The sequence below is a fragment of the Miniopterus schreibersii genome (assembly GCF_964146895.1).
Source record: "Miniopterus schreibersii genome assembly, chromosome: 12".
Taxonomy (NCBI): Eukaryota; Metazoa; Chordata; class Mammalia; order Chiroptera; family Miniopteridae; genus Miniopterus; species Miniopterus schreibersii.
Genome location: NC_138112.1, coordinates 3,165,829 through 3,192,310, shown reverse-complemented (window position 1 = coordinate 3,192,310; position 26,482 = coordinate 3,165,829). Strand labels below are relative to the sequence as shown.

The 26,482-nt window shown below is 43.4% G+C and overlaps 1 protein-coding gene across 3 annotated transcripts in view; it reads left to right on the top strand.

The window, feature by feature from the left end:
• KMT2A (lysine methyltransferase 2A) overlaps positions 1-26,482 on the top strand; it is a gene marked incomplete at its 5' end in the record, with an annotated part of 82,887 nt that overhangs the window by 29,950 nt on the left and 26,455 nt on the right. For all 3 annotated transcript variants that reach the window (XM_081154956.1, XM_081154957.1, XM_081154955.1), the window contains 22 exons: positions 1,514-4,158; positions 5,246-5,423; positions 5,957-6,191; positions 7,591-7,655; positions 8,066-8,443; positions 8,782-8,855; positions 9,989-10,120; positions 13,655-13,768; positions 16,787-16,933; positions 17,352-17,447; positions 17,680-17,800; positions 18,707-18,820; positions 19,244-19,428; positions 20,525-20,698; positions 21,663-21,773; positions 22,298-22,371; positions 22,870-23,063; positions 23,384-23,490; positions 24,166-24,303; positions 24,993-25,151; positions 25,411-25,528; positions 25,650-25,728. In XM_081154956.1, coding sequence (XP_081011082.1) covers positions 1,514-4,158; positions 5,246-5,423; positions 5,957-6,191; positions 7,591-7,655; positions 8,066-8,443; positions 8,782-8,855; positions 9,989-10,120; positions 13,655-13,768; positions 16,787-16,933; positions 17,352-17,447; positions 17,680-17,800; positions 18,707-18,820; positions 19,244-19,428; positions 20,525-20,698; positions 21,663-21,773; positions 22,298-22,371; positions 22,870-23,063; positions 23,384-23,490; positions 24,166-24,303; positions 24,993-25,151; positions 25,411-25,528; positions 25,650-25,728 — 5,638 coding nt within the window. The remainder of the gene's footprint in view (positions 1-1,513; positions 4,159-5,245; positions 5,424-5,956; positions 6,192-7,590; positions 7,656-8,065; positions 8,444-8,781; positions 8,856-9,988; positions 10,121-13,654; positions 13,769-16,786; positions 16,934-17,351; positions 17,448-17,679; positions 17,801-18,706; positions 18,821-19,243; positions 19,429-20,524; positions 20,699-21,662; positions 21,774-22,297; positions 22,372-22,869; positions 23,064-23,383; positions 23,491-24,165; positions 24,304-24,992; positions 25,152-25,410; positions 25,529-25,649; positions 25,729-26,482) is intronic.

Sequence of the window (26,482 nt, the reverse complement as noted above, 5' to 3'; positions counted from 1 at the left end):
TGATTTGTGAGTTCTTTGCATGTGGATTATGGAAGCTGGTGGCAGAGCTAGACTCTTCTCTGTTCTGCCTTTTCTACTTCTCCACCAAAAGTTTCTTTTAAAAGTTGGATAGAAGAGGTCTTCAGAATTAATACAGCCCTAGGAGTGGCCAGGTCCAAGTCTACCATGAGGATAAGGAATCTTGTGATGTACTTCTCGGGTAGGCGTTTACTTTGTTAATTCACAATTCTTTCTTAATGGTCTCCTCCTAAGTGTTCTTGGCTGTCAGTCCACCTTGAATGTTGTCTTGGTTGTTTAAAACCATCTCTATATGCTTCATTACTTAAGAAATGGAACATAGTTTCTCTACTGTTTCATAGTCTGTTACTTTTGTTGTCATTAGTATATATTGAAAATGAATTTGTGAATCTTTAATCTATTAAAGGAAGCATTTATATTTCAAAGGCTCAACAATAAACCCTTTGTTGATTTCTGTTCTGTTAGAAAGTTGGTTCCATAGTCTAAAATGTTCATCATAATGGCACACTCCTCTTTTGGTGCCTGTTGAGTCATATAAAACATTAAAAAGTCATGAGGGAAGGGAAGATATGATGACTAGGAAACTCTTAATACATTTAGAAAATACAGGTTTATACAAAGAATTTTAGGAAAAGAATTTTGTTTTCTTGAGTCTCTTGATGAGTAGCAGATTGAGCTGATTTATAATTTGGCAAATTCTTTTTATTTAGAAGAAATCTGATTTAATAAAATATTAATTTGCTCTCATATCAGTTCAGGTTAATTTTTTTTGGGTAACTTGAGACTAATTAGTTCAGGAACCTGTAGGTAGGGGAATAGATTAATGGGCATATCATTAAGCCATTTCACTGATTAGTTACATGCTCCTGAGTTCAGGGGTCATATTCTGATGTCTCCTGTATGAATGCTTTTCTCTTCAGTAAAACGTTCTTAGTTTACTATGCGAAACAGATTGAAACATGGGAGGCTGAGTTGCTCAGGAGCCTTTTCCTATAGAAGTTGGTATGTTATTAATCGAAGAGCACTTTGTTCATATTTATTAAAGCCAAAATTCTGAGTTGAAAAGATGGAATGAGTTACTATAAACATGTTCTCAAATGTTAATCTTGGTGGCTAAGATATGGAAAAGGTAGTACAGATTTTTTTAAACATATTTTTTGAATTCAGGAAAAACCTCCTTGCTCACCTAAAGTTGTAGGAAAAATCAGTTTTGTATAACATAAATTGCTCAGCCAAAAACCTTTGATTATTATGTTAGGTTTTTTAAATCAAAAAAGTGGTTAAATGTTCTTTTAGGTGGAATGTTATTTAGTTGATTTCTTCAAGGCAAGTTTTTGGGGAAAAGAAACTAAGCACAATTAAGATGTTATATTGACTCATTAGCCTCAAATAGAGTTCAGTACCAAGTAGTTTGTGCTAAATTATATTCAACTTAGTAAAGACCTGAACTGCAAAGCTAAATATATGCTCTTCATTGTTTAATTTCTATACACAGTTAAAACTAGCCCTCGAAAACCTCGCGGGAGACCTAGAAGCTGCTCTGACCGAAATTCAGCTCTCCTCTCAGACCCATCTGTGTTTTCCCCACTAAGTAAAACAGAGGTCAAGTCTGGAGATAAGATCAAGAAGAAAGATTCTAAAAGTATAGAAAAAAAGAGAGGAAGACCTCCCACCTTCCCTGGAGTAAAAATCAAAATAACACACGGAAAGGACATTTCAGAATTACCAAAGGGGAACAAAGAAGATAGCCTGAAAAAAATAAAACGGACACCTTCTGCGACATTTCAGCAAGCCACAAAGATTAAGAAATTAAGAGCAGGCAAACTCTCTCCTCTCAAGTCCAAGTTTAAGGGAGGGAAGCTTCAAATAGGAAGGAAAGGGGTGCAGATTGTGCGGCGGCGAGGACGGCCTCCGTCAGCAGAGAGGGTCAAGAGCCCTTCAGGCCTCCTGCTCAACTCCCCGCTGGAAAAGCCGCAGAAGGCCCGGAGGGACAAGGAAGGGACCCCTCCCCTCGCAAAAGAAGAGAAGACGGTGGTCAGGCAGAGCCCTCGAAGGATTAAGCCGGTCAGGATCATCCCTTCTTCTAAAAGGACAGATGCCACCATTGCTAAGCAGCTCTTGCAGAGGGCAAAGAAGGGGGCGCAAAAGAAAATCGAGAAAGAAGCCGCTCAGCTGCAGGGGAGAAAGGTGAAGACACAGGTCAAGAACATCCGGCAGTTCATCATGCCTGTGGTCAGTGCCATTTCCTCTCGGATCATTAAAACCCCCCGGCGGTTTATCGAGGACGAAGACTATGACCCGCCGATTAAAATCGCGCGCCTGGAGTCCACGCCCAACAGCCGCTTCGGCGCCGCGTCCTGCGGGTCGTCCGAGAAGTCCAGCGCCGCCTCGCAGCGCTCCTCGCAGGCGTCCTCCGACTCCTCGCGCTCCAGCAGCCCCAGCGTCGACACCTCCACCGACTCGCAGGCCTCCGAGGAGATGCGGGGGCTGCCCGAGGAGCAGGGCGAGCCCCCCGAGGCCCACGCTCCGCTGCCTGTGTCGCAGGCCCCGGAAACCGACGGCAACGACCGGCGGGGCAGGAGGTACTCGGTGTCCGAGAGGAGCTTTGGATCGAGGGCGACCAAGAAGCTGTCGGCCCTGCAGGGCGCCCCCCAGCAGCAGGCCTCCGCCTCCCCGCCGCCACCGCTCCTGAGCCCGCCGCCGCCGCTGCAGCCCGCGCCCGGCCTCCCCGACCACACGCCCTGGCTCCTGCCGCCCACCATCCCGCTGGCCTCGCCCTTCCTGCCCGCGCCCGCGGCCCTGCAGGGCAAGCGCAAGTCCATCCTGCGGGAGCCCACCTTTCGGTGGACGTCGCTGAAGCACTCGCGGGCCGAGCCGCAGTACTTCTCCTCCGCAAAGTATGCCAAAGAAGGCCTCATTCGCAAGCCCATATTCGACAACTTCCGACCTCCGCCGCTCACCCCCGAGGACGTGGGCTTCGCGCCCGGCTTCCCCGCGCCGGGCCCCGCGGCCTCCGCCCGCCTCTTCGCGCCGCTGCACCCCGGCACCAGGTTCGACGTGCACAAGAGGAGCCCGCTGCTGCGAGCGCCGCGCTTCACGCCCAGCGAGGCGCACTCGAGAATATTTGAGTCCGTGACCCTGCCCGGGACGCGAACCTCGGCCGCGGCGTCCTCGGGGGCGTCGAGCAGGAAGAGGAAGAGAAGGGTGTTCAACCCGGTGCGGCCGGAGCCGCGCTCGCCCTCCCACTCCATGAGGACGCGCAGCGGGAGGCTGAGTGCCGCCGAGCTGTCCCCGCGCAGCCCGCCGTCCTCCGTGGCCGCCTCCTTGAGCATTTCTGTGAGCCCCCGCGCCACCAGTGCCTTAAACTCAACCTTCACCTTCCCTTCTCACTCGCTGGCTCAGCCCGGGGAGGCTGCGGAGCGCACCCCGCGCCCGCGGAAGCCGAGTGGCGCCCCGGCGGAGCCCTTCGCGTCCGGCAGCCCCGCCCCGCTCTTCCCCTGGTTCACCCCCGGCCCCCAGGCGGAAAGAGGGCGGAACAAGGACCGGGCTTCCGAGGAGCCGAGCAAAGACCGCGAGGCCGACAGGGGCGTGGAGAAGGACCGGAGCCGGGAGAGGGCGCGCGAGCGCGAGAAGGAGAACAAGCGCGAGTCCCGCAAGGAGAAGCGGCGGAAGGCGCCCGAGGCGCAGAGCGCGGCGCCCTACCCCCTGGGCAGGGCTTCCCGGGACAAGGGCGCGGGCGAGGACGGCGCCGCGCCCTCTGCGGCCAAAAAGGTAACGGGGCGGAAGAAGTCTTCACCACTCGATTCTGCGACCGACGTCGCTTCTGTGACTCTTGGGGATACGACAGCTGCCAAAACCAAAATACTTATGAAGAAAGGGAGAGGGAGTCTGGACAAAGCCGCCCTGGACCTTGGCGCCCCCGCCCCCGCCCTGGAGAAGGAGAAGTCGCTCTGCCTCTCCGCCCCCTCGTCCAGCGCGGTCAAACACTCCACCTCCTCCATCGGCTCCATGCTGGCCCAGGCGGACAAGCTGCCCGTGACCGACAAGAGGGTCGCCAGCCTCCTGAAAAAGGCCAAGGCCCAGCTCTGCAAGATTGAGAGGAGTAAGAGTCTTAAGCAAACTGACCAGCCCAAAACACAGGTACTCTTTTCCGTGCTGCCCGTTGAAGCCAGTCGTAGGAGCTGCTTCTAGGAGCGAGTTTTAGGCTTAGCGTTTCCGTTATGTCCAGGCGTGGGAACCGGGAAGAGGGTAGAGGACATGGTGCGTTTTGCAGGGTCCCTTGAGCACAGGCAGGATTTCGATGGTGGGAGATGAGGGAGCGGCAGCGGCCGGCAGGCGGGCCGGCCCGAGGGCGCTCGGTTTGAACGGAATGGGTCTGGTGTATTAGAACCTCTGACTCAATTCTGAAGGTGCGTTTCTGCACTGAAGTTGCTTTACTGTTGTTGACTATAGAAAACGGCGGGGAGGAGGGTGCTCGTCCTCTGAATAGCGAGTAGCGCGAAAATAAACAGTAGGTGTTTGCGGAGTTCATATGAGAACCGTTTGGCCTTAAGTTGTGGGACAGAAAGCTGTAGGAAGATGAAGACAAACAGATTTTTACAAAGAACAGCCTTGTTTTTTTACTTTTTACACAGTGAGCTAGGCACTGGTCTTTCCTGAGAAAACCTACTGATCTTTAGGCTCTTTTTAAAAAATTGTCATGTAGTTATGCCAACATCTCAAGTTAGGTTGCAGTGACCACAAACTTAGGTTTTTAATATTATTTGACCCAGGGCCATATTTTAGTAATTCTGCCAGTTGCGAGTTCAAGCAGGGACTTCCTTCTGATACCATTTTGGGTGTTTCTGGGTAGCTCCGTGTGATAGGACCAGTGGCTCTTCAAGATGTGAGAGCTTTCTGTTTGGAGTCATGGCCTTTTATACTTGATTTACAGGCTATTTCCTCCTCCCTCTCTGTTGATCAGGAAAATATAAGAAATAGTCTGTGGTTAGGCTGAACTTTTTGATAATATACTGGCAACTTGAATTTTGAGGGGAATTTTCAAGGAGTAGTAAAATTGGGGATAGGAACTTAGTTGGTTTCTGTTTTTTTCTGCCAATTTTAGGATATAGAAGTAGTTGATTCTTGTAAATTGATGTGTCTTATCAGTTGGAAATAACGAGTGATTCTAGATTATAATAAGTTAAGCGTGGTTGTTTTGTTTTGTTTTGGCTTACCTCATATTTAGGGTCAAGAAAGTGATTCATCAGAGACTTCTGTGCGAGGACCCCGGATTAAACACGTCTGCAGAAGAGCTGCTGTTGCCCTTGGCCGAAAGCGAGCTGTGTTTCCTGATGACATGCCCACCCTGAGTGCCTTACCGTGGGAAGAACGAGAGAAGATTCTGTCTTCTATGGGGAATGATGGTAGGTCACGGGTGGCAACCTGGGGCCGCAGCACACATATGATTTGCTTGCTGCTCATTTTGGGGATGCCTAGTAGCCTCTTTATAGCATTATGTGTTAGTCTGGGTCCTCTCAAAACAGATGACAAGGGGGGATTAAATGAACAAGGATGTTATTTGAGGAAATGCCTGGGAGGGACAATGGGGAGGGAGCCAGGGAAGGCTGGGAGAGCTGTCAGGCTGCTCTGTAAGTCTGACTCCAATGCCGAGGGAGGGAATCTGGGCAGAACCTTCCTAGATTGCCATGCAGTGTTTTGTTTTCAGTATTTGGGTTTCTCCTCTCATTAAGCTACAAGTTTTAGGCATTTAACATTTAAATAATTAGGCTCTGAGTTCTGCACGACTATTTATTATATTCGATTTCACTTTTGGAGTCCCAGTTAAAACAAAGTTTGAACGTATGTAATAATATAAATTGATTTTGAGAATCTCCGCCTCTGCTCCCAAAAAGGATTTAGACACTCCCTCAGAACGAATGTCATGTTTCTTTAACAGACAAGTCCTCAATTGCTGGCTCAGAAGATGCTGAACCTCTCGCTCCACCCATCAAACCAATCAAACCTGTCACCAGAAACAAGGCGCCTCAGGAGCCTCCAGTGAAGAAGGGACGGCGGTCAAGGCGGTGTGGGCAGTGTCCTGGCTGCCAGGTGCCTGAGGACTGTGGTGTCTGTACTAATTGCTTAGACAAGCCCAAGTTTGGTGGCCGCAATATAAAGAAGCAGTGCTGCAAGTGAGTGGGTGTCTTAAACTCTGTGGTGTTGGCCTCCCCTCCGGGAAGGTGGTTGATTAATGCTTGGTTTGTTGAGAAGACGAATCAGAAAACTGAATGTGGTTGTACTGTGTGTGTGAGTTTCGGGACCAGTGCAGTTGTGTTTTGCAGCGTGGCCAGGGTTGGGCGGTGCTTACCTGAGAAGCACTCAGGAGCAGCGCTGCTGGATGGGACAGTGCAGTGGTGGGAGTGCTTCCATCTGCTCGGTGCAGCGTGGTAGCCATTAGCCCAGTGTAGCTACCGAGCAGTTGAAATGTGGTTAGTGACTGAGCAACTACATTTTTTTTATTACATTTAATTTTAATTAGTTTAAGTTTATGTAGCCACATGTGCCTGGTGGCTAACGTATCAGTGCAGCTCAGGGGTTTTCTACTTGAAACTGACCAATTTAGGCATAATATTGATTAGGTCAACTGAAATATTGGTGACGTCTTGTATACTTCTCCTTGCTGTGTCTCAGAGTATTTTCCGCGCATGTGGGATTTTTGATTTGGAAGTGTTGGTCTTTTCTCTGTTTCTGTGGGTGCACTGTCTGCCCTCTGGGATAACTTGTTAAAGTGGATCAAAAGAGTTGCACAAATAGAAATTTTGGTAGTTGAGTGTCTCATAAATAAAGTACCTGGAATAAGGAGTAGATATTACCGATGGACATTTTCTGAATGAATAAATTGAAAGTGATTTATATAATACAGCTAGGAGAAATCCTGCATTATCCCTTCAGGGGAGGCAGTTTCTAGGAGACAATAAGTAGTTCTGTGCTTTGGTTTAGTCTGGCCTTAACTCGAGAATCTTATCTCAGCCCCATGCATCTAAAGGAGTGAGAATTCACAGTTCAAAAAGGTACATGATGATAGGAAGATAAAATTATACTAAATTTTGGGGTTGAAATGGATTCAGTTCAATTGTACACTTCAGATTAAATTTGAGTTTCGTTCAGTTGAGGCGTAGAATATATATCAGAGCCCTGGCATAGACCTGTAGGACAGAGGACCTGCCGGATAATGTTAGTCCATTTGTTGTCAGATTACTGAATAAATATTAATCTCATAAGGGAACAGAACTGATTTGAGTGTAAAAAATATCAACTGGTCATTTTGTGTGTGGTGCTAGTCAGTACTAGATTATAAGAAATTTTAATTTCATTTCAAAAATAATTTGCTCCTTTTAGATCCTAGAAGTACGTAAAATTGCTGATTGAAGGATTCAAAGGCTCAGATTTAATCTGAGTAATGAGCCGTCTTTTTTCCAGCTCTCAAAATGGCCCTGAATAAAGATTCATTGGTTCTTGCAGACAAATTAACACTTGTTCAAATTGCTTCTCTTCTGCACATCTTTTACTTTATGGTATCCCTTGTCCTAGGATGAGGAAGTGCCAGAATCTGCAGTGGATGCCTTCCAAAGCCTACCTTCAGAAGCAAGCAAAAGGTGATGTAGGAAGCTCTTCCCCTGGCTTCTCGCTTTGATGCCCTACAGTTGGGTTCTTCGGGGTAAAGAGAACACTGCTGTGTATTCCCTTTAAGGCCATTCTTTCCCAGGGAGTTAATGGGTGTCGAAGCTGGGTGATGGGTACGTGGGGGTTCATTTTACTATTGCCTTTACCTGGAATATGTTTGAAAATTTCCATAGTAAAACATTTTTTAATTCATATAAAAATCAGTTCTTCCACTTCCTAGAGCAGTAAAAGTGTAGCTATTTTATCTGAGCAACTTAACTTTCATGAGCCTCTTCAGTGTCAGCATTAGCTGCAGGGAACTGAGATAAGATTTTGTTACATTCCTATACTTTTAATTAAAACTTTTCTTGCTTATAAATAAATAATCATGTTTTTCCCCTAGCTGTGAAAAAGAAAGAGAAAAAGTCTAAGACCAGTGAAAAGAAAGAGAGCAAAGAGAGCAGTGTTGTGAAGAACTTGGTGGACTCTAATCAGAAACCTACCCCACCAGCAAGAGAGGATCCCGCCCCCAAGAAAAGCAGCAGTGACCCTCCCCCGCGAAAGCACACTGAGGAAAAGAGTGAAGATGGGAATGCCCCAGCTCCAGGACCTGAGTCCAAACAGGTTACCACACCAGCTTCCAGAAAGTCCAGCAAGCAGGCCTCTCAGCCAGCCCCAGTCATCCCCCCACAACCGCCCAGCACAGCACCACCAAGAAAAGAAGTTCCCAAGACTATGCCCAGTGAGCCCAAGAAAAAGCAGCCTCCACCACCAGAATCAGGTGAGTGCAAGGCAAGAAGGAATTGCTGGACCACAAGTACTAGCAAAAAGCACTGATATCTTAAATAGCATTTGGAAACCTGAAATTTATATTTTTAAGTCTTCAGTGTGAGAAAATTATCTTTTAACCATTATAGAGTAATAAAGAAATAGAAGCAAAATACCAGTTAAGTTGGAGATACTGTCTTAATTTCCTATTTAATACCTAGAGTTTAAATAGTTTTGTTTTTTCTAATAGCCTTTTCTTCACGGGCCAGTCAGTCCTAAAGTAGTCATTGCTATTTCGCATTAACTGTGAGTTTAGCAGCATCTGACTGCAATTTATTTTGAATTCTTTAGGTCCAGAGCAATGCAAGCAGAAAAAAGTGGCTCCTCGCCCAAGTATTCCTGTAAAACAAAAACCAAAAGAAAAGGTGAGAGATTTGTTTCTCTGCCACTTCTCAGGGGTCTGCTCTATTCTGTAGGAAAACAGCCTTATTCTTGGCACTCACACAACTGAGTGAGACCGCATTTTTGCTTCTATGGGGCTGGCAGTGGAATTTAGGCTTCAGCTTATATCTTTTTTCTCTCTTTCCCCTTGTTTTTCCCTCCTTGTGGCCCTACATGCTTATGCTATAGGCCGCTTAGCATAATAGTTTTTTGCCCAATAATCACCCTTTCCTGTGTGCACTTTTTATTACGTGGAGAGACAGAGAGAGATCTTTTAAGAATCTTCTGGTTCTTCCCACCAACTTCCCATGCCACCATGGTGATACACATGTATGTTCTGGCTGATGCTCTCAGGAGCATCAACAGTGCCAAAAAGGGAGGCAAACGCTAGCTTTTTATTAGGTTGTGCTTCTCATTCGTCGCCTGGTTTCTAACGGTGATGATGAAGTGTTGGCAGATTTGAAACCATCACTGATCGTAGAACTGGGAAATGGTTCTGAACCTCATGGGCAGGTTAAGCAAGTGTGGAGTGATCAGCCCAAATTCAATGTGCAACTAGAAGATCTAGAAAAATGGCAGAATAACCTGCCCCTGTCCCATTAGTTTGGTTTCATTGTACTGACAACCTCAGCTGGCATCATGGACCCACAAAGAAGCAAGATGAAAACACACAGGAGGAAAAATCCTGCAATTCTTTTTCTAGGAATGTAATATATACAAGCAAATAAAATGCCTTAATGGGAAAAAAAATCTTCTGAAAAGTACTTCACTCTTTCTGTAGGATACTTATGTTGGAAACACATTGTCCAGTCTGTTAATTAGATTCGTCATTTGCATTATTTTCTGTTGCAAAGGGAAGGCAAGCCCTGGCTGGTGTGGCTTACCTGGGCACCAGAAAGGTTGCTAGTTCCAGTCCCGGTCAGGGCACATGCCTGGGTTTCAGGCTGCGTCCCTGGTGGGGGGCACGCAGGAGGCAGCCGATTGTTGTTTTGCTCTCACATTGATGTTTCATTCTCTCTCCCGTCCTCTCTCTCTAAAAATCAATAAAATATTTATTTTAAAAAGTGAAGGCAAGTAGAGTGTGGTTTTGTTCTTTATTTATCTTCTATCCCTATAGGAAAAACCGCCTCCAGTCAATAAGCAGGAGAACACAGGCACTTTGAACACCCTCAGCACTCTCTCCAATGGCAGTACTTCTAAGCAGAAAGTCCCAGCAGATGGAGTCCATAGGATCAGAGTGGACTTTAAGGTAAAAGTGTTTAGTGACCACCTAGTATGTGGAGAGTCCTGGGTTTTGTATTTGTTTAATAATTTTTTTATTTTTCAATTACATTTGACATACAATATTATATTAATTTCAGGTGTGCATCCGTGTGATTAAACATTTCTGTAACTTAAGAAGTGATCACCCTGATCAGTCTAGTATCCATCTGGCACCGTATATAGTTATTACAATATTATCCCTGTGACTGCTCTGTAACTACCAGTTTGTGCTGCTTAATCCCTTCACCTTTTTCACCCAGTCCCCCCAACCCCCCTCAAAATATTCTGTTAACTGTCGACTTATTCTCTGTATCTATGAGTTGTTTCTGTTTTGTTTGTTTATTCTTTAGATTCCACATATAAGTGAAATCATCTGGCATTTATCTTCCTCTGTTTGACTTATGTTGCTCAGCACAATACGCTCTAGGTCCATCCATGTTGTTGTAGATGCAAGATTTCATTCTTTTTTGTGGCTGAGTCATATTCCATTGTATGTATGCACCACTTCTTATCCACTCATCTATTGATGGGCACTTAGGTTGCTTCCATATCCTGGCTATTATAAATAACGCTGCAGTGAATATATGGATGCATATGTCTTTTCAGTTTAGTATTTTGTTTCTTCAGATACCCAGAAATGGAATTGTTGAATCCTTTGTCTCTTGTTATAGCCTTTGTTTTAAAGTCTGTTTTATCTGGTATAAGTATTGCTACCAGCTTTTTTTGTTTGTTCCATTTTCATGAAATGTCTTTTTCCATCCCTTTACTTTCAGTCTGTGTGTCTTTCCATCTGACATAAGTCTCTTGTAGGCAGCATATGTAAAGGTCTTGTTTCCTTACCCATTCAGCCTCCGTATGTCTTTTGATTGGAGCATTTGATCCATTTGCATTTAAAGTAATTATCGGTAGATATGTATTTATTGCCACTTTATTTTTCATATTTTTAATCTTTTTCTTCAAGAAGATCCTTCAACATTTCCTGTAGTGCTCATTAGATGTGATGAACTCCTTTAGCTTTTCTTTGTCTGGAAAGCCCTTTCTCCTTCAATTCTAAATGATAGCTTTGCTGGGTAATCTTGGTTATAGTTCCTTGCTTTCCATCCCTTTGAATATTTTTTGCCACTCCCTTCTGGTCTGCAAGGTTTCTGCTGAGAATCAGCTGACAGTGTTATGGGAGCTCCCTTGTAGTAACTAACTGCTTTTCTCTTGCTGCTTAAGACTCTCTCTTTGTCTTTAACCTTTGGCATTTTAATTATGATGTGTCTTGCTGTGGGCCTCCTTGAGCTCATCATTTTTGGGACTCTCTGTGCTTCCGGGACTTGTATGTCTGTTTTCTTTACCAGGTTAAGGAAGTTTTCTGTCATTTTCTTTTCTTCTTTTTGATTGTTGACAGTATTACAGATGTCCCCCAATGTCTGTCGTTTTTCTAAATAGGTTTTCAGTTCCTTGCTCTCTCTTCTCCTTACGATACCTCCCTCGTGCGAATGTTGGTAGGCATGAAGCTGTCCTAGAGGCTCTTCATTTGGGAGGATTTTGTTTTCTTGTTGCTGCTCTGGTTGGGTGTTTCTTCCTCCTTGCCCTCCAAAGCTCTGGTTTGATTCTCTGCTTCATCGGCTCTGCTACTGATTCCCTGTAAATTGTTCTTCATGTCAGTTAGTGTATCCTCATTTCTGACTTTTTTTATGTTTTCTATCTCCACTTTGATGTTTCCTGTCTCTGTTGGAGTTCTCTCTAAGTTCCTCTACTCTTCCCCTAATTTCATTGAGCAGCCTTATAACCCGTGTTTTGAACTCTGCACCTAGTAGATTGCTTGCCTCCATTTATTTTAGTTTGTTTTCTGGAGTTTTGTTCTGTTCTTTCATTTGGGACATGTTTCTTTGTCTCCTCATTTTGGCTGCCTCCCTGTGTTTGTTTCTGTGTATCAGGTAGAGCTGTTATGTCTCCTGGGCTTAGTAGAGTGGCCTAATGTGGTAGGTGTCCCTTGTAACCTGGTGGTGCACCCTCCCTGGTCACCAGAGCAAAGTGCTCCGGTTGTGCTCCCTGTGTGTGCTCTGTGTGCTCTCCTGTTGTAGTTGAGCCTGATGGCTGTTGGCACATCAGTGGGAGTTATGTACCTCTAAGCCGATTGACTAGGAGGATCAGGGAGGGGGTGGGGCGGGCCACAGTGGAGGAGCTGCTGTGTAGGAGCCCACCCCATGGAACAGGACTTCCTTTAGTGGGGCTCTGGTGCCCACTGAGTCCACCCCCTTGAGTGTGTTGCTAGTGGAAGTGGTTGGGTGGTGCTTCGATGTGGTCTGAAGCGGTCCACTGGGTGCGCTGGCTCTGGGGTCTCCTAGGAGATGCAGGCCAAGGTCAGCTGCTGCCGTGCTCTGCCTGAGGCCACCTGGCGTGAGCTACAAGGTGATCTGCCGCTGGCTGCTGCTTGTGCTGGGGCTTGGAGGTGCCTGGGAGAAGCCAAGCTGTAAACCGAGTTTGGCTGCTGCTAGTGCCCAGCTGGGGCTGCTTAGCAGCAGGTATGGGGCACACCAAGGCCAGATACAACTTGTTTGGGATTTGTGGACCTTTGAGAAGTTTTAGGGAAGTCTGAAGTATGACAGGGCAGGTTGTAAGGAAAAACCACTGGAATCATCGTGGGTGGGCCTGCTAGTTGGGTAGAGCAGGGTCTCGGGGAATCACTGGGGTAGGCAAACTTGTTAGCCAAGTTGATGGAGACTCAGTTATGGTACTGCCTGCGCCTGCACTGGGGAGGACTCAGCAAAGTTGGAGCTCAGAGGGAGTGAGTCCGAGTAAGTTTGTGTACGGACCTTTTAAGAGGAACACCTGAGACTCCAGCAGCCTCTGTGTCCCTCAGCCACAATCCCTACTGGTTTTTACAGCCAGAAGCTATGGGGACTTCTGTTTCTGGCACTGGAACCCTGAGATGGGGGGCCTGGTCTGGGACCCCTTGCTCCTCAGGGGGAACCTCCACGGCCAAGATAACCCTCCTGATTTTTAACCACCACATGCGGGTGTGGGACCTTGACCGGAAGCCATTGTCATTGACTTTAGGTGTTAAAAGCAAGGAAATTCAGCACAAAGTGGGGAAATGAATAAAAACTACCATTAGCAGATGCTTTGGTCCCTGTTTGTGAGTTGACTAAAGAGCATCGGCCTTGAGATGGTCCTGGCGGTCCTGCCGTCCTGGGGACTCGGTGCATCCAGATGAGATGGCACCTGAGGGGGTCATTCTCTCACCTGGGAATTAGCCCAGTGATGATGCGTGAATCCGCAAAACTAACAGGAATTCAGTCCCAGCATTATTTTGCATTGTAGTTAACATGAATTAAACCAATAAATAGGTGAACCTTTTAACAGTTTGTATCTGAGATGAAAAATTTTAGAGCGGCAGTCGTTTTTGAGCTCATTACAGGCAGTGTTCTGGGCTGCTGCTGGCATTCTCATTTTACCATTTTTGCCCTTATTTTCATTCCATAGTTGTGTCACTGTAAAACTTTCATGAATGATTTCTCTTTCTCCACAGGAGGACTGTGAAGCAGAAAATGTGTGGGAGATGGGAGGCTTGGGGATCTTGACCTCTCTTCCTATAACACCCAGGGTGGTTTGCTTTCTCTGTGCCAGTAGTGGACACGTAGAGGTAAGATACTGTCTTCTCGGTACCTTAGGAAGCATAATGTAGTTTATGTTTCTGTGAAGAAAATACTCTGTTTTGTTGGTATGCAGCAGGTACTAACCCCTGTTTAAACCAGTTATGAAATGCTTTTGAAATGTTTTAGAGATTTTAGGAAGAAATCTGCTTCTTAGTGTGGAAAGTTTAATAGTTAATCTCCTAACTTTACTCTTTATTAGAGGTCTGATTTTTCTGCTAGGTGTTCAATCATGGAAAAAAATAATACAGCGTTCCTCCAGAACAAGAGATGCTTTTGATGGTTTTTATATCTAAAGAGCTCTTAGCAATTAATAAGAAAAAGGAGTAACACCCAATAAAAAATAGGCCGAGGGGACAGAGAAGTAAAAACATTGTGGGCAGAGGCATTAAGCCTTCTGATGACCAAGGAGTGGGAATTAAAGCATGGTATAAAAGGACGGGGCAGGAATGGCACTCTGTTGGTGGAAATCTAGATTAGTTGCAGTCTTTCTGAGGGTTGTTAAGTATGTACTTATTTTTTTAAATGGGTATGCCCTCTAACACAGCAATTGTACTCTGGGCATTTATCTTATGGATACAATTAGATAAATTGGCAGATATGTAAATGTGTATGTGTGTGTAATACATATATATTATAAAGCTTTCTATATTATGTACACGTATAATAAAGAGAAGGGTTTCTTTCAGTATTGCTTATGCTGGGATTGCTTTAGATATCATTAAAACGAGGAATATTCAGTCTGCAAGCGCCAGGGGGCTACTGTATCTCTTTTCCCACTTAATCTAATGCTTTGCATTCACATGTATGCTACCCACGGGAATAACTTATGCACCAGTACTTCAGTTTCTGTGATAAAACAGGTTTTTTCAGTGTCGTTGCTCTAATTTAAATTGTGCAGCTGTGGCCCTACCTGGTTTGGCTCAGTGGTTAGAGCATTGGCCCTGGGACTGAAGGGTCTTGGGTTCGATTTCGGTCAAGGGCATATACCTTGGTTGTAGGCTCGATCCCCAGCCCCGGTCAGGGCGCGTTCAGGAGGCAACCAATCGATATGTCTCGCGCATATTAATGTCTCTCTCTCCTTTCCACTCTCTCTGAAAAGCAGTGGAAAAAATATCCTCGGGTGAGGATTTTTTTTTAAAGTTAAAAAAATAAAAATTAAAAATGAATTGTGTAGTCATGCACAGCAATCCCACAGAATTCCTACGAACATTAGAGGATGGGTGGCACGCTGCCCGCATTGCCCTCCGACAGCACAACAGTGCTTGATGGGTTCTCCGGCTGTCCACATTGTAAAAAGTCCTTATGGTGACATGATTTCAGGTTTTCAGAAACGTTGCAAGAGTAGTACAGAGAGTTCCCAGCCTGTCCGGTGTGGCTCAGTTGGTTGAGTGTCCCATGAACCAGGAGGTCACAGTTTGATTCCCAGTCAGGGCGCATGCCGACATTGCGGGCTCGATCCCCGGTAGGGGGCATGCAGAAGGCAGCCGACTGATGTTTCTATTTCTCTCTTCCTCTCTGAAATCAGTAAAAAACATAGGTATTTAAAAAAGGAAGAAAAGAATCCCATATCCCCTTTATCCAGAGTCCCCAAATGTTAATATTTTTCATTTGCTTTATGCTTTTCTCTTTGTGTATTTATATTTTACAAAATAAGAAATAAAATCTAATGAACCAAATAAACTGACGAACAAAATAGATACGTCAGACTGACGTATTTCAGAGGGAAGGCGATGGGGGAGGAGATTAACCAGAGAACTTAACGTGGATATATGCACAACCCATGGACACAGACAGTAGTGTGGTGAAGGCCTGGGGGGAATGGGAGGCAGTGGAGGGGTCAGTGAGGGGGAGAGAAGGGGACATCTATAATACTTTTCAACAATGAAGATGAATTTTTAAAAAGAAATAAAATTTACACACATTTTTATAAATAGGCACTTTTAAAAAAACTATATCTTTTTTTATTGATTACAGAGAGAGGAAGGGAGAGAGAGAGATAGAAACAATAATGAGACAGTTGTCATTGATCGGCTGCCTCCTGCATGCCCCTGACTGGGGATCAAGCCTGCCACTCAGGCATGTGCCCTGACCGGGAATCGAACCCCGATCGCCTGGATCCTAGGTCGACGCTCAACCACTGAGCCACACCTGGCCAGGCAAAGAGACACATTTTTTCCTAAAAATTGAGAGTAAGTTAAAGACATGCCATTTTACCTCTAAATATTATAATTATCAAAATCAGGAAATAACATTGGTACATTATTATTACCTAATCTATGGACCTTATTTAGGTTTGACCAATTGTCCCAATAATTATTTTATGCAAAAGAAAATTCTGGGACACCCTCATTGGAATTTTTAAAAATATCTATATGAAAATAACTTCTAAAGTTAGACATGGAAAGGATAAACCAGAGCTCATGATAGTTTATTTTTATTTATTTATTTATTTATTTATTTATTTTTAAATATATCCTTATTGATTTCAGAGAGAGGAAAGGAGAGGGAGAGCAAGAGAGAGAAACATCAATGATGAGAGAGTCATTGATCGAGCCCGCAACCCGGGCATGTGCCCTGACCTGGAATCGAACCCCGATCACCTGGATCCCAGGTCGACGCTGAACCGCTGAGCCACGCCTGGCCGGGCTCATGATAGTTTAGAATATTGTAAAAAACCTTTAAAACCCTCCCTATTTCCTCCTACCACACTCCTTTACATTCCCATAGCTCTTAGTTTATGGCTATCATACATCACTTAGCACATCATATGAAATCTTGGATTGCATTTATTTTGTTACTTTATAATTCTTCTATACCCACATTAGTTCCCCGAATCTCCTGCAGTGCCCCATAGTGTGCTGTTTAAAAAATATAGTCATTGCTTAATGAATAGGTGTTGAATAAAATATAAATAGTACTATATTCCGAAAGCCCAAAGTATGTATGTAGGATTTGGTTGATATTCTGCATGTTACTTTACAACTTTTGTTTCCATCTTTCACTAGTTTGTGTATTGCCAAGTCTGTTGTGAGCCCTTCCACAAGTTTTGTTTAGAGGAGAATGAGCGCCCTCTGGAGGACCAGCTGGAAAATTGGTGTTGTCGCCGCTGCAAGTTCTGTCATGTTTGTGGAAGGCAGCATCAAGCGACGAAGGTACAGAAGAGCAAGAGGGCTGCTTAGAGCATGACTCTCTCTCTCCACGTCTGCCTTTTACTTTAGGATTTTGTATCTATTTTTTCTCTTGGCTTAGTCTGTTTTGACTCTTTAATTGGGTATAATCATTTGCCTATTTTTTTGTTTTAATTTTGGGAATATAGCAGAAAACATGGTGTCGGATAAAATCCCCAAGATAAGTCAGATCTACCTGATAAGAACATTCATCACTGAGTACCTTTGGCAGAAATTCAATCCCTGTGCTTTAATCGAGAGTAAATAATTTATGAGGATATCTGAACTGTTATAAAAATGTGCTCTGCTTATTTGAAGACAAACAGGAAATGGGGCGTGAGGTAGCAGGCATCGAGGGAAGGGGTTGTGAGGCTCACCTTTTGCCTTTGTATTTTCCTTACAGCAGCTGCTGGAATGTAACAAGTGCCGAAACAGCTATCACCCCGAGTGCCTAGGACCTAACTACCCCACCAAACCCACAAAGAAAAAGAAAGTTTGGGTGAGTGCACACATTATGTTGTTTCAGAGAGAACTGTCATGGAACTGTAGGCTTGGATGACTTCATAATAGGAATGTTCTTGCTTGAAGGATGTCAGGAGAACAGTTTTTCTGGCCCCGGTATTGGAAGAAGCCATCCCAGTAGAGAAGTCAACTCTAGACATGTGTGATCTTTTTAAATAAGAAGAGATACTAAAAATGACATTCTATTGAGTTTCTTTTCTTCCTTCCAGATCTGTACCAAGTGTGTGCGCTGCAAGAGCTGTGGGTCCACAACCCCAGGCAAAGGGTGGGATGCACAGTGGTCTCACGACTTCTCGCTGTGCCATGACTGTGCCAAACTCTTCGCTAAAGGTACCTCAGAAAACCAGTTTTCCTACTTTCAGATGTTGTTCTTGATGTGTTGGAGGTGAACTGAACACTCCAGTGGAATAAGATAAAAGGTCTTACATGTATTTTCAAGGTTCCCATTTAGACACATTTACCAAGTTTCTGGTCTTGCCCTTTCTTTTATACAGAGAATTTTAGCAACTAGATATGTTTTATTACGTTATGGGAAGAATTAAGTAGAATTTTTATAAGAGATAACTAACCACAAAGAAATGCTCTGAGCCAGCATTTCCCAAAGTGAGTAACTAGGTATTTGATTGTTCTAGAAATGATTTTATGTGGCACTGAGGCAAACATTTTACTTTAATAGTTATGCTAGAAAAACGTGTAAGTAATGCGTTAAACTCATTATTTTATTGACTTAGGATAATAATGATGTAAAAGTTCACTATTGAAGCTATTTAAAATAAGCAAATCAATGTTAAGTCTGTTAAGTAAAAAATAATAGGGGTGCGTGGATAAGGCTGAGCGGGAAGGCCTTCGTGCGCAGCTTCGGGAGGGCCGCTGCAGGGGCTCAGGGCCAAGGAAGACGCACCTTAGCTAACGGCCTTTTACTCCCACAGCCTCACCTCTTTTCAAAACTTCAGACATTTCTTTGGAATGTTTAAGAGATAAAGTTCTCTCTTCCATTCTTTGTCTATTATGTTATCTGTAACATCTACCTCATGACCTTTAAAAACTTGTCGGAAGAGGAGAATTAGCAGCCTGTTCTAGGAGCCCAGGATCACCTTGCCCTTCGCGGTGTGTGAGCCACCCCAGGGGTCCCGTGCAGGAGCGCCTGCGTCTTGGGTCAGGTTGACATGGAATTCAAGGGCTTGGAGGCATCGGTGTGTGAACCAAGCACCACTGAAAACTTTGCTTTGCTTTCAGGAAACTTCTGCCCTCTCTGTGATAAGTGTTACGACGACGACGACTATGAGAGTAAGATGATGCAGTGTGGGAAGTGTGATCGCTGGGTCCATTCCAAATGTGAGAATCTTTCAGGTACAGAAGGTTGGAGTCTTTTTATTATAGTTTCTTTCTTTCTTTTTACAGCTACGTTTATAACTCCCAAGTACTACCAGTGTAAATTATGGTAGTGTTGTTTGAAGTCTTTTAAAATTATTTTTTTTGTCTTTAGAATCAACACCATTGTGTGAAGTTTGTGCTCGTTTATCTGGAGCACATCCCTCTGAAATATTTACTTGCTCTCCTTTGCTGGTACCATCACCTGTTGATTCCCCAATAACCAAATCCTTGGTTAGTGTTAATAATGTCTCTTTGAAGATCAATTGTGCGAGTTCCTAGGGGATATTAGGCTTACTACTGATCCTAACATACAGCTTTATATCGCGTTCAGTGGAATAGTCTCCTCTTTCCTCCCACTCTTCAAAGCACCTCATAACTGTGGGTTTTTTGCTTTCCTAGATGAAATGTATGAGATTCTATCTAATCTGCCAGAAAGTGTGGCCTACACTTGTGTGAACTGTACTGAACGTCACCCTGCGGAGTGGCGGCTCGCCCTTGAAAAAGAGCTACAGACATCTTTGAAGCAGGTCCTCACGGCCTTGTTGAACTCTCGGACCACCAGCCATTTGTTACGCTACCGACAGGTGGGCCCAAGTCTCCTTCTGGGTTCTGAGAGTTTGTTCTTAGATGGTTTTTACTGACTAACAGAATGGTTTTGGGTTGGTTGTTTTTTTTCTTTTTATAAAAAATTTTGCTTCATTTACTCAATTGGGTTACTTGTTTTGGCCTAAAATCATTAAGAACATTTTTAGAGCCAAGAATAGGACCTTTTTTGGGGTAAGAAATAGGAAGGGGCCATGTCTTCAAAGGCCTTAACTGTTATAAGAAGTTTGGACTTTATATTCTAAAGGCCATGGGGAGTCAGTGAAGAACTTTACCCCAAAGAGAACCTAGCCTGACAGGAACAGTGGTTGAAAGGCAGTTCTATAAATCTAGGTAAGAGAGCATGGTGGCCTAATCTAAGATGATATGGGGCTAGAGACCCTTATCTCTGGGAAATCCCTGGGGCTCCTCGGGGCACAATTTGAAAACCTCTACTTTTTGCACATACAAGTAGTGAACTATATGTCTATAAGTAGTCATTGGGAACACAAGGTGTAATGGTTGGAAGAACCACGTGGATAACTTTTTTTTATTATGTCTTTATTGATTTCAGAGAGAGGGTGAGAGAGAGAAACATCAGTGATGAGAGAGTCATTGATCAACTGCCTCCTGCACACCCCATACTGGGGATTGAGCCCAAAACCTGGGCATGTGTCCTGACCGGGAATCAGACTGTGACCTCCTGGTTCAGGGGTCAACACTCAACCACTGAGCACGCTGGATGGACTGGATAACTAACTCAAAGTTAGGCTGATGCTTTATATTTTAATAGAGCTTAATTTTTTTAATCAGGAAATTAGCTGCCATTTATGGCTTACTCAAAAGCAACTGGACAGTTTCTATTTCTTCATACTAGGTTTGAAGTTACCAAGCAAAGATCTTAAATTAGCCCAGTGGAGCTATTAGATAACTGGCTTATTTTAGCTTTTCCTATAATTGGAGAAATCTCTTATTTCCGTGTTCTTTAAGTTTTATAATATAAATCATTTGGTACCATCTTTATTAATTTTAATGTAATTTGCATAGATGCCTCATTTTCAGTGTTAGATAAATGAAATATATTTTTCCTGGCAACAGGCTGCCAAGCCTCCAGACTTAAATCCCGAGACCGAGGAGAGTATACCGTCCCGCAGCTCCCCAGAGGGACCTGACCCGCCTGTGCTTACTGAAGTCAGCAAGCAGGAAGATCAGCAGCCTTTAGATCTGGAAGGAGTCAAGAGGAAAATGGACCAAGGCAACTACACATCTGTGGTATGTCTATAGAAAAGCGCCAACATTTCAAGTGCTGATTTCATTTCCTTAGGTCTCATGGAAGGTGAAACTGGGTGTAAATGTTAAAAGATTATTTGTATTATTATTTAGAAATGTCATGTGGCTTTAAATACCTAAAAACAGGTGAGTTGTTGTAGCTCTGTGTTTCAGAAGGTGAGTTAGGGCAGGGACAGTGGTGTTGCAAACGGCTTTTATTTGACTTTCATCTGAGTTCTCTGAAAATTATTTGTATATTTAAGTAGTTTTTATTTTAAAAGTGTTTATGGCCCTGGCTGGTGTCGCTCAGTTGGTTAAGCACCATCCCCTGTACCGAGAGGTCACTGTTTGGTGCCCAGTGAGAGCACATACTCGTGTGCAGACGAGATCCCTGGTGGGGGGTGCGGGAGGCCGCCGGTAGATGGTTCTCTCTCACCTGTGTTTCTCTCTCCCTCTCCCTCTCTCTTCCTCTCTTTCTCTAAAATCAATAAAAACATATTTTTTAAAAACTTTATAGAAAGAATGACAGTGTGAAGTTAATTGGTTTGACCCTTTTGAAATAACATCTGAATAATGTCTTTCTGTATAGGATATTCATTTGTAGGTAGATGCCTTTTAATTTTATGGTTTTCAAACTGTGTAGGAAATGATTGTTAACTCATGGTCCATATTTGCTATTCAGTTGTTAATTGATTTTAGTCTAAATAAAACACCGTGGCCCTGCTTGGGTAACTTACCACGATACAGCTGATTCATTTGCGTTCTTGCTTTATTAGCCTTGCCTCTCTCGACTCCCACAGGTTAGCTGTGAACTGGCTCTCACAGGCCTCCCCTAAAGAGAAACCGCACTGTATGAAAATAGGTGTTGGTTTCCTGTTGGCCCCTGTGCTGGGTGCTCTAGGAGGGAAAGGGAAGTGGTTTGATAACACTTTTTTATGAATAATTAATGCTTTGTTTTTGTCTACAGTTGGAGTTCAGTGACGATATCGTGAAGATCATTCAAGCAGCCATTAATTCAGATGGAGGGCAGCCAGAGATTAAAAAAGCCAACAGCATGGTCAAGTCCTTCTTTATTCGGGTGAATGATATTAATAAGTTCATCTTTTTATTGCTTATCTGTGGGTAGTTACCCCATGAACAGAACAGATTTTTTTATTTTATTTATTTATTTATTTTTAAATATATCTTTATTGATTTCAGAGAGAGGAAGGGAGAGGGAGAGAGAGAGATAGAAACATCAATGATGAGAGAGTCATTGATTGGCTGCAGCCCGCAACAAGGGCATGTGCCCTGACCGGGAATCGAACCCTGATCACCTGGATCCTAGGTCGACGCTCAACCGCTGAGCCACGCCTGGCTGGGCCAGATTTTTTTAAACTCTTCCATATTTTGATTTGCTCTATATAAAAGACACCTTTTGGGTTAATTCATTCCTCTGACTCTTTGGGAGGAAGTTGTGAGGACCCCAGAGTGGATGGATCTTTTCCTTGGTGGCTTGACGTCATCCTCATACTGACAGAAGCGTGTGTAAAGTGTGGTTTTTATGTGGTTTCCAAATGAATGTTCACATGTTTACATTTTGTTTGTTTGTTTTTCTGTTAGCAAATGGAACGTGTTTTTCCATGGTTCAGTGTCAAAAAGTCCAGGTTTTGGGAGCCAAATAAAGTATCAAGCAAGTAAGTAAATTCTGTATTGCTTTTTTCTTCTCACCAGCTAGAAATCAGAGTTCTTATATTTCTGGATAGAGGTCTTTCAAGACTAGATTTTACTATTGAAAAGTGAATCAGTTGAAATGCCTTTTCGGTGCTGGCTTGGAGGCCGTAGTGTTTATTATAGTCGGTTGCTGTAACTGGGCTGTTTTATTCTGTTCGAATGGTGTTCTCTACCTCTCTTGAGTCTCCATGCTTAACTTTACATTTTTATTCCAGTGAATTCTTTTGATTCTTTGATAAGGCTATCATTTGTTTCTGGAAGTTTAACCAAGATTATATATTTTAAAATAATATAAAGTCCTGTGTATTTAGGCAGTTTCCAAATTGTGAGTTGTTCTTACATTCTGTGAATGGCTCGTGCCTGGGGCCAAGACCCGATGATATCGAGAATGTCATTATTGTGTGCGGTTCCGGGTACGTCATAGGGGTTCAATAAAGCCTTGTTGAATCAATTATTTTCAGCAGTGGGATGTTACCAAACGCAGTGCTTCCACCTTCACTTGACCATAATTATGCTCAGTGGCAGGAGCGAGAGGAAAACAGCCACACTGAGCAGCCTCCTTTAATGAAGAAAATCATTCCAGCTCCCAAACCTAAAGGGCCTGGAGAACCAGACTCACCAACTCCTCTGCACCCTCCTACACCACCAACTCTGAGTAAGGCACTGAATGAAGTCATTACTCGTTTCTCTCTAAATGCCCGTGATTGACTTTGTGAATCTAAATGTAAGATCCTTCCATATTAAAAATGCTCAGGTGATCCTTAGATATAATAAAATCATTACTTTTGCTTTACTTGCAGTGTTAACAAGGAATTTATGTAAATACTCTTAACAGGTGGTGAGAGAGCATAACTTCGAATGCTTTTTGAAAGTGTTCATTTTATAGGTTATAGGCTATTTAGCAGAGTTGTTTTCTTTTTCCTGGAAATAAAAACTAGCATTGCCAGTTTTAACTGGTGTCTTTTGGATTCCAAGGTACTGATAGGAGTCGAGAAGATAGTCCAGAACTGAACCCACCTCCAGGCATAGAAGATAACCGACAATGTGCATTGTGTTTGACTTACGGTGATGACAGTGCTAACGTAAGTCCTTCAGTGTACAGGGTCCTACTTATTAAATGCTTGGAATGAACTGTTTGTCCTTTGTGTCTAAACTTGATGACTGGGTGTCATGTATTTAATGAACGTTTGTCACGTAGTTTGTGGAACTTGGGCTTATTTCTATAACTGATTTAGTTGATTTAAATGATGATTTGCCTTAAATCAACCTGCTGATGTCTGGTAATTTCTGCAGGAAGTCCCTCAAAAAGATATTATGAAAGTCAGTAAAATATAAGTTGCATGTTAAATAATGTGTGAGTAATGTAATGTAACAGAGTGGTTAAGATCCGTTTCTGTGCTGTTGACCATAGCAAGGAACTGAGCCTCTCTGACCCTCAGTTGTGTCTTTAAAATGAGAATAATAATAGTAATAATCCTCACTGCAGACGGTGACAAGGACCGGAGGAAATAATGTGAGAAGCACGTCGTAAGCTTGTTTTTCAATTCTGTTTATAAAGCATTTCCGGTCTGTGGGAGAGGTCATCAGAAAGGAGACGTGGAAACAGAAACATTGAAAAAGAAGTGTGGTTTTTTATGTGTGTGTTCACTTAAAGAATTTTAATTTATTGAAGTTGTCCTGACTGAGGTAAAGCAAATACCAAGGAAAACTTTCTTTGATACATTCTATAAGAAAAAAGAAATCTCTCTATTTTCTAGGACGCTGGCCGTTTGCTGTACATTGGCCAGAACGAGTGGACACATGTGAACTGCGCCTTGTGGTCGGCAGAGGTGTTTGAAGATGACGACGGGTCTCTGAAGAACGTGCATGTGGCCGTGGTCAGGGGCAAGCAGCTGGTGAGAGCGGGGCAGGTGCTGCGGAGGAGGCTGCCTTCCATTCGCAGAGTTCTTTCTGTGGCTGAATGCCTCTCACTGATGTTCCCATCGTGCCTGCAGCTGGTTAGCCAGTAAGAAATGCTGGTGTCCACTGTAGGCAGATTATCACTCTGACCCTTGGGGTATGGGCGCAACAGAAAAAAATGTGTCTTCCCTGGAGAAGAGCCCAGATTGTGACCCACAGACAAGCTGGTGACACACATTCGTTACAGGAAAATTTTAATCATGTGATGAGTTTGTCTGTGAAGCCTAGTGACTAGAGAACCGTTCTATTTCTGACTAGTATAATCTTTCTAGCTGAGTTCTTTTGGATATAGCAGCTCTCTAGAAAGATGATGTTTTTAGCTTTGATCTTCAAAGTTTCATCTTCTCTAAATCAATCTTGCATCCTAGAATAAGAACTGTGTTTGGTCCAAATTCTAAATCAAATTGTAATATTTAAATTTAGTAGTTATAGGGCCCCATGGACTATGGGAGAAAGATTTGTAGAGGAGACTTTATGGCTCATATCCCTTCTCTGTAATTCAGCAGATTATCAGGAAACTAAATGAATGATAGGAAACCCAGAATGGGGTGCTTCCATAGAGGAGGCGGAAAACAGTTTAAAGCATTGACAGTCTGACTCCACTCTGTTCTTTCTGCATTGTTAGCGGTGTGAGTTCTGCCAAAAGCCAGGAGCCACTGTGGGCTGCTGCCTCACATCCTGCACCAGCAACTACCACTTCATGTGTTCCCGGGCCAAAAACTGTGTCTTCCTGGATGACAAAAAAGTATATTGCCAACGACATCGGGATTTGATCAAAGGCGAGGTGAGAGCTTTAGTTGCTTTTTGAATTCTCTAGGAATTCAGGGAAAATAGACTGAAAATAGCAAGCAAGGTCGTAAACTTTCTTTTACCTTCCTATTAGGCTCCTAGGCCCTCCTCCGTTTAGAGAAATGCAGAACTTCTTCTGGTGAGACAGGGGGGTTCAAGATATGTTCTAGACCTTCCCTCTGAGAGAATCAGTATCCCGAAGATGGTTTATAAAGGGACAGCTTATTAACAGTGACCCTGGGTTTTCATTTAAGGTGGTCCCTGAGAATGGATTTGAAGTTTTTAGAAGAGTGTTTGTGGACTTTGAAGGAATCAGCTTGAGAAGGAAGTTTCTTAATGGCTTGGAACCAGAAAATATTCATATGATGATTGGTATGATGTGGGCCTGGGTTGTTGGGGAAGAGTAGATGTGTCACTGGAGTACTTTCTAGTCTTTAGTTATAAAATTATATATTATGTATCTCCTCTAATAGGTTCTTCTTTCCTTGGTCAGGTTCCATGACAATTGACTGCTTAGGAATTCTAAACGATCTTTCTGACTGTGAAGATAAGCTTTTTCCTATTGGATATCAGTAAGTAGCACTGTAAAGAGAAGACAGCAGCCCCACTACTTGAGTACCCTGAAGCAGTGACCAAACCGTTAAATCTAGAGCCATACTTGTGAGCTACTTTTAACTGCTATTAAAAATTAACTACTTTTTTGCTACTTCTCGTAGATTAGGACTAAAGTATCACTTTATGTCAGCTAAATCCAGTTATGGAAGAAAAGCATTGAATAATACTGTGATAAGTTTGCATGGTGACATGATTACTAGAATTAATGGGGTGATCACATTGTAAGGTATAAAAATATTGAATCACTGTCCTGGTTGGGTTGCTCAGTTGGTTAGAGTGTTGTCCCGATATGCCAAGGGTGCAGGTTTGATCCCCCAGTCAGGGCACATACAGCAATCAACCAGGGATGCATAAATAAGTGGAGCAACAGATTGATGTTTCTCTTTCTCTCTCCCTCACTCTCTAAAATCAATATAATAAAATTAAATTTTTTTTTAAGTTTTAAAAAAAAAACGTCAAATCACTATGTTGTACACCTGAAACTAATATAACTAATATAATATTGTAAACCAACTAACTATACTTAAATTATTTTTTTTTTCAGAATTGTTTCTAAATAAAATCTAAATAGAAAACACAGTGTCAGTCTCTCGAGAGTCCATTCATCTGGGTTCAAAAGTCCAGGTTGTTGTCACGGTCACGCACGCCTGGGCCTCTGTCCCACCACAGTTTCACATTTTCTAGGTCCTTCTAAAAATATAACTCCCACAA